This window comes from Rhipicephalus sanguineus, chromosome 3, assembly GCF_013339695.2.
Source record: "Rhipicephalus sanguineus isolate Rsan-2018 chromosome 3, BIME_Rsan_1.4, whole genome shotgun sequence".
In the NCBI taxonomy this organism is placed as follows: Eukaryota; Metazoa; Arthropoda; class Arachnida; order Ixodida; family Ixodidae; genus Rhipicephalus; species Rhipicephalus sanguineus.
Genome location: NC_051178.1, coordinates 102426099 through 102445301, shown reverse-complemented (window position 1 = coordinate 102445301; position 19203 = coordinate 102426099). Strand labels below are relative to the sequence as shown.

General features: G+C 40.8%; 1 protein-coding gene across 7 annotated transcripts in view; it reads left to right on the top strand.

Annotated features, from left to right (window-relative positions):
- LOC119386874 (peripheral plasma membrane protein CASK) overlaps positions 1-19203 on the top strand; it is a 440428-nt gene that overhangs the window by 386886 nt on the left and 34339 nt on the right. For 6 of the 7 annotated variants that reach the window (XM_049413279.1, XM_049413277.1, XM_049413274.1 and 3 more), the window contains 4 exons: positions 1411-1489; positions 4586-4671; positions 7935-8003; positions 16591-16620. In XM_049413279.1, coding sequence (XP_049269236.1) covers positions 1411-1489; positions 4586-4671; positions 7935-8003; positions 16591-16620 — 264 coding nt within the window. The remainder of the gene's footprint in view (positions 1-1410; positions 1490-4585; positions 4672-7934; positions 8004-16590; positions 16621-19203) is intronic. The other variant, XM_049413278.1, reaches the window with a different exon arrangement.

The window sequence follows — 19203 nt, the reverse complement described above, 5'->3', positions numbered from 1 at the left end:
TTTGCACTGCTTCTGCCCAGGGGTGTGTTGATAGCAATCTTTGAGACCGAACCAAATATCGACATTTATTTTCTTCATTTGCTATCAAATGATGCTCACATCCTCATATTCATAATTTTAGCTTTAAAAGTTTAAAACCACTAATGAAGCACCAGGAACGAATGTGCAGATTCTTTGCATGCATAGAATTCTTCATTGTATGTGAACAATCGTTATGTTGCCAGCATAGTCCAGGCGCAGCCCAAGTCACATAGCCTGCTGCACTATGTAAGCTCTCGGGTTTTATGCTAATGTACTATATGTGGATGAAATTTGCCCTACTTTTGCACCAACTTACTGTTTATTAGGGCGTACTCAACAATTTTGAATTTCAGAAATAACAGCTGTTCAATTTAAAGACTGAATCAAATTGAGCACTATTTGATTTGGTGGTTGAATATTCACAAGCTCATACCTCTGCCCTCTATTCAGTTGCATTCCAGAACGCAGGTAATTCTTAAGATGACGGTGCAGAATTAAATTTGATTTCTCATTGATGTCATGGAAATATGCAAACATCATGCTGTCCTTCACAAACATCTTTTCCTTTTGAAACCAGGAATTATCTAAGCATTAGCATCTCTTCTCTTTAGATCAACAATTTTAAAGCAATTATAGCATGCTGACTATTCATCCAGTACCACCTTTCATGGCCTGCATCACATAGTGCCTAGTTAAGAAAATCTTAAGTCAAAGTAGTCAGTGATAATTTATTACTGATAGTATTCACACAAAAATTAATATGAGGAAGCCCTACAATTTGTTCACTTGAAGGTGCACTTGTGGTGTAATAGTACATAGTACTATACCTTCTGTGAAGCGGGGTGTAGTAGGCAGTCTTGTGTGACATAAATCGTGTGGGTTGTATTGCACACAACGCTAATAGGAATAATAATGGCCAACCACATAACCGATGCATGCTTTCTTTTCGTTCTATCTTATGTGACCACTTTTTTCTTTTATTGTAAAATGCATGGTCACATCCTGTTTGTCTGGAGCAAGCTTGCTAGATATGTCATTGACCTCTGTAAAAAAGGACTTTGTTAAGCTCGCACCAGCTGTAGCACATGAGTACGCAAAAAAGCCTGTTTTGTTTCTTCTTGTTTACTCTTTTCTGCACTCTCTGGTATGTTACTAGAAAGGGTGATATTTTACTAGCACTGTGTTTGTCACTTGGCAGTGCATTTGGAGGCTAGTTCAAAGAAAAGAAACTCCCTCAATTAAAACGCCACTTTTACAATGTTCTTCTTTTTCTCATCAGGAGCATTTATTAGCCTACTTTATTGAATATATGATACCATTGGGGCAGTAACATCCTTTGGAAAGATGCTTCAACAAAGATGTGCTGATATTTGCCGCGCATTCGTGCAGGGCATCACCCTGAAGCTGGACGAGGACGGACGGTGTATTGTGGCTCGCATCATGCATGGTGGCATGATTCACAGGCAAGGTGAGAACGGCACTGGCACTACTAACGCACATGACTATAACTTTAGGAATCCTAATTATCTGTTTGTTTATGTGCGGCTAAAGATATGGTCTGAAATGGTACATGCAACGTGTTTTATTAAAAATGTGGAACGTGCCAGGCGTCACAATTGAGGGCATCTCCTCATGACCGTTTTCAACAAAAAGCTTTTGAATGTGTCTTGTATATACAAGTGGTGTTGTTGCTGCTCTAATGCCTTCCCTGCTACACTCCGACAGCCTTCTTCTCCTTTGGTAGCGGCATAGCCCCCGAGATCAGTTAGTTGTGCTACCCCACATCGTGAGGCTATTGTATCGGCACACTTGTGTAGATATTCACCACGTAAGCAGACAAGCGGGCTACTCGATGTTGATTCGTCGAAGGCAGGATGATAATGCCAGAATAGATGCACGAGACAAGAATGACCTGAATAAAACGAGCACTCACGTCAGTTGATTTTTTTTACCAAAAGACAGAAGCAGCTGTACATCTAGCTCACACGAATTCTGAGTTTGTGACTCACAAAGGACAAGGTCTGATGGTGCAATGAATTTCATTGTATCCTACAGCATTTTCAGTTGCATCTCCTTTTGCCAGTTTTCTATGCATGTACATCACTCACTGCTTTAAAGGGGCCCTGCAACACTTTTCGAGCATGCTCAAAAAGCGCTGCCGATCGGTAGTCGAGGCTCCCGAGAACACGCGAGCCAAATATTATAGCGATGCGCACGGCCTGGAATTTACAATAAATTGTCAAAGTCAGCTGAAAATTGCTCCCTCTTCTCTCGACAAATGATGTATTAGTCCGCAAAATATGACGCGATTGTCGGCAGTTCCACCATTGGCTGATGTTATAATCACGATAACACCCTCATTATTACTTTCGTTGTTAATTTTGAGTTCAATAAGTTGATAATATGTATGTTTATATTCTGTTATCGCGTTAAAAACACCGAACAAACATTAATATTAGCACTTCCGGTCTCACCGACAGCTCGTCTGCTCGTAGTTGCGTGGTTCCGTTTTCTTCGCCATGCGCAGTGCCGAAAACATGAATATTTCTGTGCTTTTGACCATCGCCGGTTGCTGTTGAGAGTGGCAGCCGTTCGAGTGTTGCCTCGTCAGCTGGGAACTGCATCGTCGGCACGTTCTCACGACCGACCGAGGCAGCCGTGCAGCATGTCTCCGATAACAATGCTGGCGTCCGGTAATGGCGGCGCTTCGGGGTCGTCTGCCAGTGTCATCTTACAAGGCGGCGTATCGGAGTATGGGCCGAAACCGATCTCAGCTGTCATTCATTCCAAACGAGCGCGCAGGTTTGCTTCCATGGTTGGCAAAGCGATGAAAACACTACGGCGTTCGAGGTGCACACCCAACATTACCAAACCGACGCGCAGTTTTCAAGCACGCGCGATACGGCTCCGCTCGACGAGAACGACGCAAGCCGACCGGAAGTGGCGGCACAGACCATGTGGTTGCGCCCAGACGTCAGAGAGAAAAAAATGAAGAAAAAATTTCCGCCGGCGCTCTTGGGCGGAGCCTCGCTCGTCTGCGCTCCCTCCCTCGACTCGCTGCCTAGCTCTCCGTGCGCTCGCTGCGTTGAGTTGAGGGAGAAAGCTGCGGAACGTGATCTCTATAATTTGGTAACACCACTTAGACTTGACGGATTCGAAAAATTTTTGCGGCATATGACTCGTGAAGAGTCATACGTCAATAATGAGACTATTCCAATATAACTAAGAAAGGTGTTGCAGGGCCCTTTTAAAATACCTGTACTCTTCGACTTACGGTGCCTGTGAATACATACCACTTGATTTTTCACCTTTTGGCTCCATGCAGAATGGTTTGGAAATATCTGTGTTGATGCATTGCAGATCTTTTCATAATTTTTATCCTTGTAAACACAAGTATACATTAGCTGTGATATTGGTCTGCAAGGTGCCTATCCCTTGCCCACGACTGGCAGTTGTCGATTCCACATACTTCGTGGCATAGTTTCAATACCGCCACCCTTTTTTCGGAACTACTAGACATTAGTTCTTTTTTTATGTTTAGTTTATGCAGCTGTTTCAAATATATTGCGTGATGGGGTTCCGTGTCTGCTTCACAGTTATGTAAAATGCCAAAATTCCTTTCTAATATGCTATAAAATCTATAGTTGTTTTGAAATGTCCCCTCGTTTCTGGTTGTTGACCAAACCAAACAAGTGACCAGTGTGCACCTAGGTTCTATATATATTTTGTCCTGTGTAAGATGCTATGCACTTTACCAGTTTAAGCATTTATAATCACATCAATGCTATCAACCTTTAGTTTGCAATCTTCCGCAACAATAAGATGTATTTTTTCAACCATTTTGACGTGATAGTGTTAACTGGACGTCTGTAGCGCACGTCATCTTTGGATTACGTCGAGCCACATTTTAACGCAATGACATAAAAGTCAACGCTTCTTTAACAGGGGTGCAGGGGCCACACTCAACTTTGTCTTAATTCGGCCTCATCAGCTTACCCAAATTTTCATTTACCGAACTTATCTTTAAGCAGTGTTTTAAACAATGCATGGGATTCCTCTCAACCCATTCTTTCGACAAGTGCTCACACTTACCCCAAGACGTCTGCTAAACATAACCTCAGCATCGTTTGCAGTGGAAGTTTGACGCATAGTGATTACTTCAAAGAGAGTTGCTAAGTATTGCAGGATTAGGTCACCACGTCCTGATCCTTACTTATCAAACAAGCCTTGTATTAGACAATTCAGCACTTCTAAGGGGCTGGTACTTCCTTGTTATTTTTAGGCAATTTCATTTGTAATGTTCATAGGCATCCTGACTCCTGTGCGAGCTTGTGAGGACACTGCAGTCATGTGGTCGGATTAAAGCGTGGCTGGCTACGCTGTGCAGCTTTATATGCCCATTCAGATAACGTTCTCCACTAGGTCTTTTTCTGCCTGTGCCGGTTACTAACAGCTACAGCACCTGCGAGGTTTTTCAAGTGCCTAGAGTCGGAAACCAGCACTTAGAGCGACTTCTGGTTGTTGTTGTTAATGGTCATCAGTTCTTGTTTTTCTTGCTTTACAGCCACTCTACATGTCGGGGACGAAATACGTGAAATCAACGGCATCAGCGTTGCCAACCAAACTGTGGAGAGTTTGCAGAGAATGCTCGTAAGTGTCAGCCTGTCATTCTGGGGCGAGATATTGATTGGTCAATGGAAATCCTCACAAGTGTCGTACTGTCACCCATAAAAGCAAGAAATACTGTTCACTAGTGGGAACTCAGATGCGACAACAATTGGGTATTATTAAGTATCCTCTGGGCAGCATAGAACCTGTTTCAAGCTGAAAGTTGATTTGTTCAGTCGCAATAGCATCGCCACAATAACTGCTTAACAGGAAAAATTTATTTATGTTATTTACTCATTTCATTATACCCTCAGGGTCCTCTGTTATGTGTTATGTATTACATAGGGGGGACAGGTAACATATTCAAGTAGCATATACAAAGCCACAAAAAAATACAACAAAGAAAGGAGTTACACGTCTCATGCACAGCAATAAAAGATTTCCAGAGACAGGACATATTAAAAAAAACATGGCTGAACCCTCTGTCATAGGAATCGGTATAACACGAAAGTGAAACGTGTCTTCACAGACGTAGTTGAGCGTTTGTTGTGCATTCTTTCGCCCCAAGCGTGAAGAAATGAATGCTACAGCATCAAATTGTAATGTTACACGAAGAACGGCAAGCCGTTCGAAACTTGCAATGCGCTGCTCAAGCAGAAAGGACGCGCGGAACGAACATACACAGGATGAGCGCGAACTGTCACAGTTGTAACTTATTTCTGTGTGAGCAGCGCGCTCCTTTCGCAAAAGCGGCCGCTGCAGTGAGTGAGGTGACCTTCGTGCTCTCGATGGAAACTTGCAGGCAGAGCGCAAGACGTACAAACCACCGAGATCACGAGATGAGCGCCCTCACGAGCAACCACGTCCTGTCGAGGCGCGCGCTAATCCGCGTGGGGGACGACTTTTAAAGCGCGCTCTTCGAGCCCTTCGCGCCATCTTGCTAGTGATAACGAAAACACGCTGTACCGCTGATCTCTGAGTACCACCACCGGCAAATGGTGTACATAAATAGCTCGCCGTTAGCGTAGCAGAGAACATGCCGTCTGTGGCGGAGTCGTTTAGAGCTGCGCGCTGGCGATCGAGAGGTCGTAAGTTCGACTCTCGGTGACGGAACTTTTTCTTATAGTTTTTTCTTTGCCATATGTTAGTCTTTATATTTTACAACGTCATATCCGTGACGGAAATGCGTCATTGGAGCCGTGGTGGACTCCGGCATAAAACACTTTCGTGTTAATATCATATAAGTCGAACACTTGTTAGAAGTATTTTTGAAAAATAATGATAAATAAGTACTGCAGTTATAACATGCAAAACAAAGATTTTTCGCAGTGGCGTGTAAATATAAAAACTGAAAAAAAAGTCGATGCATATAGGTGATTAGCAGTCAGGACATGAGTTTCTGAAGTTCATTAGAATCAGTGTTACGCAGTTTTGTATCTGATGTGCATAATCAGGAAACTTTTTTTTTTTTGTTTTTGCTAAACATGATTGTGGTGACGCACCAGTGTGAGAAGTGCAGTCAAATTTCATGCTTACTTGCTTGCTTCATAATTCAAGTGGTTGCCTCACTTTGTTTTCGTGTCATGCGATGGCTTTCAGTGTTGCATGTTCATCCAACAGAGAGGTGAGCACTTGGCTCAATTTTGTGAACACGACAATCGGTGTCACGCCACTTCATACAACACCCAAGGTTCTGATTGCAAGTCATAGTAGCAGAAGGCACAATAGCTTCACTAACACTGATTGTACCACAATGCATTGAACCTGCATTTCTTTCAGTTCTATGCATGCCATACGGCCACTGTAAAGAGGGCTTCGCTGGCATGGTATCAAACCGTAAATGCTGTTGCAGACTCTCGGGTTCAACGAAATAGCGTCACCAAACAGTGAAATTTCAGTATAATGCAGTTTTTTTATAATGAACTAAGTTGACAATTTTATTGACTTCATCACGTAAATCTTTATTGAAACTCTAAAGTGAGACATTAAGTCAGTTCAAACAGATAAATTACTCTTTCAGAACTCTATTGTCATTAATTTCGCTACCATAGGTTGATTATTAGAAGAGGAAATAAAGGGCAAAGTTTCATGTTTGGATTTCATGCCAGAACTTGAGCACATTAAGGTCAGTGTGACATCATGAATTCCAAAGACCTCTTGTGTATTTTAGCCACATTGGTTCAGTGAAGTTTGCTGAAACTTATGTGTCACTCAGAACACAATGTAAATAATTTTTAGCTACAAATGATTACGTAGGCCTTAGCAGACGCTGTCAAAATCTATGATGTCACGGTCAGCTGGTGCGGGGACTTCAAGACAGCGTCACCTACTGTATTATCTTTCTTGCGTATTTTTTCGCTTACCAAGCTTCTTCTTGCTCTAAGAGGGGTTCTTTCGGTATTGTGGAATCATAATTTACTAATAAGAGAAAAATCTTTTTTCTATTAGTCTCTTTGAATGTACTTATTTGATTTTCAATACCGTATTTACTCGAATCTAAGCCGATGTCTTTTTTCAAAAAAACAATGTGCGAAAGTGAGGGGGGTCGGCTTAGATTCAAGTACAATGATTAATATATTTTTTTTCTGGCCTTGCGAATTTCGGGGGTCGGCCTAGATTCGAGTAAATACAGTATCTTTAAGCAAGAACTTGCGTGTTTCATCTCTGCCACTTTTTCTGGCAGAATGTTTCCGTAACAAGATAAAAGAGATTGAAGGCTAATGAGTTTGCAGTGGATAGTTTGCAGTGGAGACTATTATACGCAGTCCAATTAGAGAGTGAATTCATCAACAGGCAGGAGATATACCATGTCGCTTGAAACGTTAATTTATTTTTGAGTGCGCACATTATTTCGCCGACTTTCATTTGTGGCTTAGTGTAAACAGAAATCAGCCGTTGTATGACTTCTTACATAAAAGCCAACAGAAATTTTATGAATGCTCACTTTATATTTATTACTTTAACAGCGTCAATCAAACTTCACACAGTATTCAGCTGTAGTCTGGCATGTGTGCCACATGTTCTTGTTTTTGCCCATGTAGACACAGAAAGCTGTTCACACGTCTAAGTGCAGCTCACGTTTCTTTCTTTCGTGCTTCGATTTTATGTAGTTTGTACATTCTCGGTGTGAGGACTGTAGAATTCAATTTAACGAGCATTTACAATATGTATAGCTTAGCTTCTGATAAGTTCTAGCAGACTGCCGTGCAGCTCTTGCGTTTGCTTGCTGTAAAAATGAAGCCTTTCGTAGTGCTTCCCAATGGGACATCCCAGCTGACACCTTTCTCGTTTGTGTCACCACGCAGAGGGATGCACGGGGCAGCGTCACTTTCAAGATTGTGCCCAGCTACCGCAGTGCCCCGCCACCGTGTGAGGTAATCTTTCAGTACGCCTCCGAGCTGGGCCACAGGCTCGACTTTTGCACCACCGGTGATGCCTCCTCCGCATGCGCCTTGTGACATGTGGCGCACTTATTGTGACTGCAAGGAGAGCCACTGCCACTATCGTTCGTTATGCTTAGATGGCACGCTGCCTTTCCTGTTTTGATCGTATCTAAAAACAGTGCCTTGGCTTTTTTATATGCAACTAGTGTAAGGTGATCACCCCCTCAGAAGAACCTACATTCGGGCGTATTGGTGCTGGTTTTTGAACATCTTGATAGGGCAGCGCAGACAACAACGCAAGGAAAGAAACGACATTGTGCTGTCCTGCTTTGTTTCTCTGCATAATTTGTCTTTGTTTTCGCTGCCCTTTCAAGATTACCCCTTAACAGCAAGGAAGTTAGACTAAAATGATAAGAAAGACAAGGAAGACAACAGCATTGTCCTAGCCGAGCCTTCGCACCGTTTTGTTGTAATCGTGCCTTATCAACTAGTCCAACGGTTTAACGCGAAGCTCCTTCCTCATGTGATACATCTCAGTCTGTTTGATTCCTGGATATCACTCGTTCAGGGACGGCAAGAAGCACAGGGCTTTGGAGCATTAGCTTCTATGTTGTTTCTGTTGAATGCATGCTTTGTTGGTGCAGATGCTAGCTGCGGGAAGTTTGCATGCGCAGAAATGTCCTCGCCTCGTTAACACTTTAAAATGATGAGAATGCACTTGTTGCTTAGTGAGCAGGGCTGTGAAGAACAGCTTTGCCGTGCATTGCCATCACTACACTGGTGCTTCTGCCACATGGTGCTTCTTTAGGAACTATGAAGACAACCCGCCCTCCCCCCTCCATTCATTTGTTTCTGTTTGAACTGATACTTTTAACTATAACGTCTTCAATGGCAAATCAAAATCACACTTGCATATTTCTTTTTGACTCATGTGCAGCTCAGTGAAGCAAATGATTGCAGAAATCTTGGAACTGATTGTATTTGTATTGGCGCTTAATGTGTGAAACAGTATCTGATAGTATAACGGTTGGGGCTTCATTAAGGTCTTAGGAATTGGTGTCAATACTTAACGTTAGGTGCATGTGCTTTGTTTGATTATTGGATTGCATGCTGTTGCATTGGGTTTCCACATGCAGAAATCCGTTTGTTTTATAGCTTCCAAGTGGTTGTATAACATATGAGCTTAGCACAGATCTATCTTCTATTGCAAGTGGAAGAAGTGATGCATGTTGTAGCTGTGCTTTATGTTGAACCCTGCCCGATATTGTTCTCTCTTTTTATGTGATGTATTGTTTTGTTATCCTAGAGAACAAGGCACCTTGTGTAGTTGTGCGGAACAGTATCAAGCCTTAGTTGCTAACCTAATGTGGCATAGCAGAGGCACTGTTAGGCTTGACTTTTCTCATTTGGTTAACGTAATTTTTTGTGGCATATAAAATTGGTGCGCAAGAGTTCCGGTGAATGTGCCAAAAGCCCAGTTGGGCGCTTTATTGCTCTGCGCTTTCTTTTCTTGTTTTTGAGGTCTCTCTCAGCTAAATAGTTATTTTTAATATTTAATATGCGAAATTAAGTAGAGCGTAACTTAATGCTGGCTGCAGAGCATGTTAGTTTAGCGTGAGCAGCACTGTTGGTGCAAACATCTGGTGAGAACATCTGGCACGAACTTTTACAATCACTGACATCACCAACTTGGTTCCACATTTTCTGTGCAAAAATGTCAGCAGTGGCAGTCATTGCCTCTTTTTCATCCTCAATTTACAACAGCTGCCATTCTGGCATTTGTTATTTTTGATAGAATAATTATAAACGGCAATAACACTTTGAGTACATTATAATTGATAGCAACATGCTGTCATTGGCACTGCTGCTCCTTGATTTTTATTTCGTTTTATTTCTGCACTGTTGCGTCTCCGCTGCTCTAAGGTTCCTTATTGAGTTCGTAAAGATGATATTTTGCTGAAGTCTTCATCACATTCTCAAAGATTCTACTACGCACATTTCTCAACTTGAAGCAAGATAGTATCACATGCATCTGGTACACTTTCGTATAATGCCACTCGTTACAAGAGTCTTTGTGTCATTTGAGATCTCAAAAGGCTCACAGAATAGGGCCACAATACATGATACTTGTGATAGAGAGTCTTAAACTATTATGATGTCACCCACACTCGGGATAAACAGAGTCGGATGTAGGATATAGTAGCGTTATATTAGTATATCATATTTCAGAAACGATGCTTACAATAATGCCTGTTTCACACGTTAGTTGAAGATATTAGTTATATGTAAGTGTTCAAGCTCCTCACACATTTTTATAAGGCAACCCAACGTAAATTGAGGAAAGTCTGCCAATATTGAAGTCCATGGCCAAGTCCCCATTGAACCAAATAATGCTGCATATTGTATAAGGAAAAGTAAAACATCTGATATGCAATTGCTCACAGCAACCTTCACCGGTGTGTGTACAGCTTTCATGTCACAATCGTGCATCATTGGTGAAGTCAAGCGGTGCTAGGTGTGTCTGGCAGTTTTTAGCGCACTCAAGAAGTAGCACCTCGAGGCTCATGCCCTCTAGTTAAGCAAACATTTTTATTATACTTAATAAGCACCTTTATTAACTGCAGTACCAGAAAGCCGTCTTTGCAGCAACCATCTTTTATATACATCATTTGAGGATCATAACACTAAAAAACTCCACTAGAAACACCGTTAAATTCACTAACCCTCAGCTTGTTTTTCAAAACTATAGCCACACAGCTGCAAAAGTTTGCCCATGCATAATGTGCACAACTTTCCAAAGTGCCTTGTTCTGGTCAGCCTTTTTTTTTCCATGGCTTGCATTTCGCTCCTGTCTGATCGCTTGCAACCCTTTTTATTTTATTCTACGCCCACTGTTTTTTGTAAAGTCACGTTGCCCCCCCTGATTTTGTTGCACATAAAAGCACTTCGCGTGTTCCATTATGTTAAGCAGCCCACTTGATAATGTACATTTGGTGCTGTCTGGGCATCGTTCACAAGTGTACTGGTCCCACACTATTTTATAGGAACTTAAACTAGTGGCACATGTATTACCCGTTCGATCGAATCAGGCTAGTACATTGAAGAAAATTCAGCAGCCAGCACTTGAAAAATGGCTTCATAAAAGTCATTCAAAGATATAGACCACAAGTACAAACAGACACCATGCAGGAAAGTGCTTGCAAATACAGCTTCTGTAGCGTCTAGCGAGGTGAAGCTAACGCTGCTGTGGACTGTTGAACATCGGCGTTACTCTGTGAAGGGGCTTTTGTGTTGCGCGTTTAATGACACAGCTAAAAGGCCTCTGCTTTCAAAGCTGAAGGCTAAGTTGTATTTTTAGAGGGGGCATAGAAAATGATGCAGAAAATACACATTCTTATGTTGATGGTGATGTCCCTTTGACAAATCAGACTAGTCAGTCTTCAAATTCTGCTACATGAACCTCCGGAATCGGAACGCACTTTGAGTGAGCACACATTCCATTTACTGAAACCCTCGTTCATTGTGTCACCTTGTGATGAATTCCCAGTATTTGTTGTTTATGAATTGGTGTTCTGAATCTGTAAACAACCATAATTTGTAGCTTGATGTAGTACACCACGTCTTACAAAAATTCCACAGTGGTCTCCGCTACGACGTGGTGTTCAGTATTTGTTGCATGCAAACGTCGATTATAAATGCTGTAGGTGACTTTCTTCCTTTACGCAACACAAGCTTAATGCACTTCAGGGAACGTGTGTTTCCAGCGTTAAGAATATTTGCAAGATTAGCAAATAGATAATGTATGCCTTATAGTAGAAGGGCAAGTACTCTTGCCTGAGATAGCACTACTAGTATTTCAAAAAGCATGTTCAATAGATGTTGCTACGGAAGGCTTCGCCTCACCCCCCCCCAGGCTTTTCTGAGTGCACTGCACAGTACGCACAGAAGCTGTATCTTCAATCGTCTTGCTTCATCTTTTTCACTCGTAAAAGACACGCAAACATGCCATGTACCTGTGTGTTCAGAGATTTTTACGAAATCATAAATATTCATCCATAATGGGCTTCGAGAGCCATTGGTGCTTAGTTTCTTGCATTTGTCAGCCTTGAACTTGTTATGACAAGTTTTTTTGTTTATTTGTTATTTTCACTCTTTTTTTCGTGTTTGCTGATCTGCGGATGAGCAGCTTACATTGTACCGGGTTTTATAGTCTATGGTCCGTTTGTTTCTGTTGAGTAGTGTAAGACCAGTTGAGTTAGTAGTTGCTTCCTTTGATGAGATAATAAATGTCTTGAAATACATCAGCTTGGTTGATAGTGGTGCTCTTGCTTTCTTTTACTTCTTTTTTCTGTTATTGCTAAGCCAGACAGGTGCAACATCACACGTGACATCCCATATTCCTTTGACATTGCTCAGCCTATCAGACACTACTGGAGTTCTCATTCTTTCTTTCCTTTTTTTATTTACGCAGCAACATAAAGATTGTTGAGCTTGTGACTAGCTGCACCTATCATGGGCACAGTAGACAAGTGCTCAGCTCACTATTACCTTTTTGGATTCATTGAAACCATTATTTCTGATATCACATTATTTAAAGCTTGTTTGTTGGCTAGTTGTTTTCCACTTGCTGACACCTAAATGTTACTAGCTCTATTGTTTTGTACGTACATAATTACACATTTGCAGGCCATGCGAAACCATATATTTTGACCCCTTGCCGTGAAATTTGATAATTTAGACATCCCTTTGCAGGGGTACTGCTGTAAATTACTACTATGGACTGTTTACGAGTTTAGGCAGGGCTTAAATAATACGTAGCCAGTGCAAAATGCCGATATCACATAAAAAGGTTGAACTTAATTGCTGTTAAAGTTAAAGCCTTATATGTCTAATTCGAAAGTGATCTTAAGCGCAGCGCTGGCAAGTTGTACAAAAAAGTCGCATGACTGCCTGCACACCTTGTGACTCAATGTGCGCGAGCTGTGTGTTCACTTCGTCGTTGCAGCGTTTGTGTCAACAAAAAAAAATAAAAAGGTGTGTTCGCATGACATAAATTGCATGGTAAAATAGCCTCAACAGATGGTTTTCGCCTTCGAGTCATCTTAGGCAATTGCGTAAGGGACCCTGTGTGTTTTTGAAACACAGAGTTTGCATTTATAATGTTTCCTTTGGAACACTTCTGCTGAGCTGTGATGTTATGGTGCATAAACCTTAAGGGTTTCTTTTTTTCACAATATGTACATGAGCTCATGACAACTGAGTGGATGCCAAGAATAACTCATTCTAGAAGCACTAGTTTCATGTAATGCAGGCATTAGTGTCTATGGTGCCATTTATAGAAAGGAACCGTTCAATGGAAATTTTACCTGGCAAGACAGCTGATACAGCTTGAGCATTTGTAAGCATATTATATGCTCTTATTTTGCAAGCAGTAATACTTATTTATTTATTTATTTATTTATTTATTTATTTATTTATTTATTTATTTATTTATTTATTTATTTATTTTATTGATACTGTAAGCCTTAACAGGCTCTTACAGGAGTGGGAAAAAAGGATACAGATTGACATCTACACATTAAACCAAAGAGCAAAAAATAATAACAAAATAAAAAGGAAGAAAAATAAAAGAAGAACAGTACAGACTACTCTAAACAATTACAGATTGCAACTATACATCTGGTCAAAGAACCAAGAAATAAAAGAGAATAAAAACACCACAGGCTAACAGGGAAGAGTACACATTAGACACAGATCTGAGAATTGAAACATCCAGTGGCATACAAATCGAAAACATACGTTCCGTGAAAAGTTCTGCCATTTTCTGTAACGCTGCAACTTACTGATCCAAAAGCTTTTCAAGATTGGTAGTGAATAATTCGAGAGATTCTGAGGACACCATGTCACGTGGCAGCTTATTCCATATTTCTATGACCGACGGAAAGTAAGAATAGTTAAATGTATTGCAACGGGAGACGAAAGGCCTGATACTCTTGTCGTGGTTTGTTCTGGTGGAGCGCTGGTATGGTTGTTTCAAGTACTCGTGTTTGTTGATGTTAATGTTGTCATGATAAAGCAGGTAAAGAAATTTTAGTGCAGCAATGCATCACTGGATCACCAGTGTTTGAATGCTTACCCTATTGCGTAGCGCGGTAAATATACACATGTAAAAATATATACTTGTGGAGGACATTGACAAGAATTCTTTGCTGGTATACAATGTTACAGAGACGTTTCTTATTCACCAAGACTTATTTGAGGCCATAAGGAGGCCACTTTCCGTAAAGGTTGTATTTTTGCTGCTAAATGAATTGCAAGTCTGCTTAATTGAGCATAATAAAAATATTAAAATGGCAATTCTGCTTATGACTAGCAACCAGCAAATTTGACCTGTAAGCAGCCATCCCAATTCCCCGTCTTAAGTTAAAGTTCTCGAGGTCTTAAGGAAGTTTTAGTTCATTTGTAAACATAATTAGATTCACAGAATGCTATGTCTCGAGGGTTGCGAGCATGAGCAACTGGGTTGCTGGTGCCGCCTTGTTGCACAGAGCTTAGCTGGAAAGTACACAGAGCTATTATTGTCGTAACCAGCAATATTCCACTTACCTGATGGCATAAAGTTTTGGCAACGACAAAACCAACAGTGTTATTTTAAATTGCTCTGATGATAACACCCATGCAGAACACTTTTTCACGCGCTTCAAGTTGGACAAAGCATCACAGGATGTTACGACCGGTGTCGTTGCTGCCAGTTGTTTGCCATAACTTGGTTATCTCTGTAAACAGTAATCCTACATGGACAAGCTGAAACTTTCTTTTCTGTCTGTGTGCCAACTATTTTTAGAAGGTTACCGTAGGTCAATGCGGATAGGACACATATTCACAAGAGAGGGTGCATAGGAGAAGCTCCGGCTAACCTGTGACGAGTTAAAGACACAGCACCAGTCCAATTTTAGTACTTAAGACTTTTTTTACTAGAAGCTATTTCTGCAATGTAACAATATCAGAGAAGGCAAGCGAGGACATTAGTCTTCGGCCGATCACCCTGTCTAACAGAGAGAAGGTTTTTCTTGACGCACATGTGTGCATATAGCTTTGATGTCCTGTCTTCATGCAAGCATTCTTTGTGTGATCTTTTTCTAGTTAAGCAACTACCATTACATAAACAGTGCAAGCCTGCACTTGTCCTTTGTATCCTCTCTTCTCAATGTGTGTGCAGTTGAATCCAGATATATTGAACCTCAAGGGGATCACAAAATTTTCGATATATAGGTAATTCGGTATATAAAGTATTTATACATTGAAAATATTTTCGATGTTCGATATACACATTGATTCGTTACACGTGGGTTCATTATATGCAAGTTCAACTGTACTAATTTTCGCTCCCGACATAACCAGGTTCATCTAACACAAAAGGCCATAAATAAGCCTTACATAAAACTAGCATGTTTATTATAGCAATTGAAAGGCATAGGCTGTGCATGAGTTTTAGTAATCTCCACTTCCGTCTCGTATTCCTCAAGCAGAAAAAAAATACCATCTGTGCCATCTTCAGTCAAGAAAAGTTGGCACTTTTGCCGGCAGTCAACACTTCGTGTCAGGGCAGTTTCAGACGTAGATTTTTTTGGGGGTGGAGTTGCAACATGGTGTTGTTGGAAGTTTTACCCTAATGGAGACATCACTTTAACAGATGACATAAATATAGCATGAAGAGTGTGGTGTGAGCCTGTGTTCTTGTATATCACATCATATCGAATTGCAGAGAAACTGACTTTGAGTTACCTAAGAGGGCTGATGTGTCTTACAATGCTGTCAGTTCATTTGCAGCTGAGAGCTCTATACTTGCCTATATTAAAACACAGCACACAGTTATAGACTGCAGTTTAGTGACCTAACTTTGCATTAATTTGTGTCAATTAGCTCACTTGTAGTAGATGAAAACAAACAGCATAAAACTTATGCAAGCAGCACTGCATTGTTACATTTGTCTTTAACCAGGATTTAATATATTCTTGGGTGTTTCACAAAAATCATAAAGAATCTTGTTTGCAAAAGCTTCGCACTAAGTTTACAAAGTCAAAATGACTTCAAACAGACATTGCTTAACTTGCTGCTTGGTGTAGGGGTTATCAACAGATCCGTAATAAGTGGCATCTTTAGGAAGCATAATTTTTTCTTTTGTTTCAATTCCTTTTTTTTTTGTCTTAGTAGTCTGAATGGCTTGCATCTATCCAGACCCTTTTTGGGGCAGGACAGCCAATAGTGAGTAGAGTAGAAAGTTCACATCCATGCATGCAAGCGTGGATGTTATGCGCGACTTATAGTTATCGCCATACCTGTTGCATGGTTGTTCCTTTGCGCAATATATTCAGGTGTAACGACTATATTGTTTTCTACATTGCAATGCGCTGGAATGTCGGGCGCGGCAGAGTTTTAATTGCCGGGTGTGGAGTCCTATCTTTTTTTTCTTATTCTTTTTAATCGAAATGATTCAATCATTCTTCTTTTCTCTTGTTTTCTCCTTTCTTTGCCCTTCTTTCTTTCTCCTCCTTTCCCCCTGCTCTGCCCCATATAGTATTTCAGGATTAACCCCCCGCCTGTTCTAGTAAGTAGGCCTTTGAAGGCCTTCTTTTAATTCTCTGCCTGCATTTGTTCAGTCATCTGTCTCATTTTTATTTTGCTTCGGTTTCCATTTTGATGGTGGCACTCGCTGTATCGGGTTACCTGTGCTCATGTGCTTTGCATTTTATGTGCTTTTGGACTACTTTTGTCAGCATGTTGCCTGTACTTTACTTTGAGGCAAGTATTTTGCAGTGCTACGGCATGCTTTCGTTTTCTGGTCATGCTACATGCATGAGTGGGCACTGTGGCACTGTGTGCTGCGACGATTTTCTTTTTTTTTTTCTTCATGTATTTAGGGGATGGTTGTTACCTATGCGCAGACTTAAAGACATTACTACCAAGTAGTCCAGGGCTCAGTGAACTCTGTGGACACTGGTTGTTGGTTTATTTGTCTTTTCTCATTAGCTTAATGTTACAGCTTTGCGAGCAGCTGAATGAATAATGTCTTTCAGCTATTAATATGTGGTCATGAAGACGTATGGTTCCCGTGATGTTGAGTGTTGTCGTGAAAGATCTTGTTATAACATTCTATAGCACTTGTGCTGCATGATTTGAACTACAATACATAACAAACATCAAATAAGTTTCTAAACACTTAGTCCTTATTGCTTTGTGGTTATCACCAGACATTAGGGGCATTATGTAAACACTACAATACATTTACAATTCTCAGCAATGTGAACAAAAAGCAGCATGTGCTTTCGTCATATTGTGAGCATACACGTTTAGTATGTTAAGCTAAAGGACACGGTCAGCATGAATAACTTAAAATTGTTGAAATGCAATATGCTTGTTTGCTTGTTTTTTGTTGCAATTGCTTTCCCTAATAATCAAGTACATGCATTTCTTGTAATAACTACTATTTCATATTTTGCAATGCTGTACACTTACTACATTGGTACTGTAATGCAGTAACAAAAAGATGGGATGTTTTTCACATCCCACATCTTGAATCACTTGAAGACTCAAGGAAAGCCTCAACATAGTTCTTTTTTTTGCAATTCATTTTGATGCAAATTCAAAGGGTTGCCTTTGGCAGACTAATTATTTCATAAGATTGAAAAGCATCACAGTCTGTGAGATGAGCGGGAATACACAACTCCTCCATTACTTAGAAGGCATCTGTTCAGCAAGCGCTTTTTTCTAAAAGGACAAGGCTCACTAAAGGCATGCAAAGGCGTGAGGTGACGGTGAATATGTTATATGCAGATACGGAAGGTTAAGCTCATATATAAGTATTTACAATATTGTTAACACAAACTTGAAGCTTACATCGCTTTTCTTTTTTTTACTTTTGTGTAAAAAATGCCTCGCTGTCAGATATGCAATTCTTCAGGGAGTGAAACGTAAAGTCATGCTTCGATAAGAAGCTTGGTGGAATAAAAAGTATGTATTGGGAAGATAGTAGCACAGCAACAAAATACTAGCCAAGTAGAAAGGACGAAGACCATAGAGGCACGACTGACGCATGTGTCGGATATGAAGGGCCTCTGTGGCCTCCTGCGACTGGGAACACAGTTGTGCTATAATATTTCCATCTGTTTCGAATTCAGCGTACACTCATGTTTACTATGACTGAAAATGGAATTGCAGCCATTCACATATTTTAGGCTGTTGATAAGCTCATGAAGCCTAGCGTTGTAGTGTCGAGACATCGACCTGCATTTCCCTTGAAGGGCAAAAACCGATGTAAGCCACAATCAAGGTGCTTTTATGTAATGCCACTGCGGGTGCTTTTGCTCAGTAGCCACTGAACAAGTATGATTTGCTGGAATGTCATCTTACAAGGTACACTTGCTGCATTTTATTACAATTGACGCTTCAGTTCAGTATCTTCCCTTAGCCTTCTTCTGGTGCCAGGGCTGGGATCTTGTGTACCGATTCTTTAGGCGAACATTCTTGACGCTCGTAATAGGTCGAGGCTTGTGCGTACATCATGAATAATGGACGTACACGGGAGCCTCAACGAATGGCATGCAGTAAGAACGTTGGTTCATCTATAGATTTGGTACAAGATCCCAGTGCAGGTCGTACAGTAACTTTGCATTCCATCTCAACGAAACAAAGAAAGGGAAAGCCTTGGAGAGGTTTTCTCAACTACTGTGAACTGTGCAGTCAAAATATTGCTTGTAGATTTCATTCGTACATATTTTATGTCTGGTTCGCTGTCCTGATCGAAAAAAATATGGCCAACTCTAGTGTGTTCTTCAAGCTGAAAGGAGATGATTGTTCAATTTTGTAATGTGCCTAAGTCTTGTTTTTCTTCAGTTGCATCTTAGTAAAATATGCATGGTCCAGTGGGGACTTTACTGGTTTTTTTTTTGTTGTTGTTTCGGCTATGAATGTGAAGAGTGAAATGTGGTGACAAAAACAAAGTGTGTGCCTGATAGTGCATTGACCTATGTTTGCTTTTTGTGCCTTATTGTGCTTTTTGTGTCATGAATACCGTACTTTTTAATTTCGACGCTTGTCTGGGATTACAACCACAAGTGTTTTTAAGCGCCAGCTTGGGTGCCTGTGTTACAGAAAATTGATGATCTTTGTTTGAGTCTCCTTTATTTGGGCT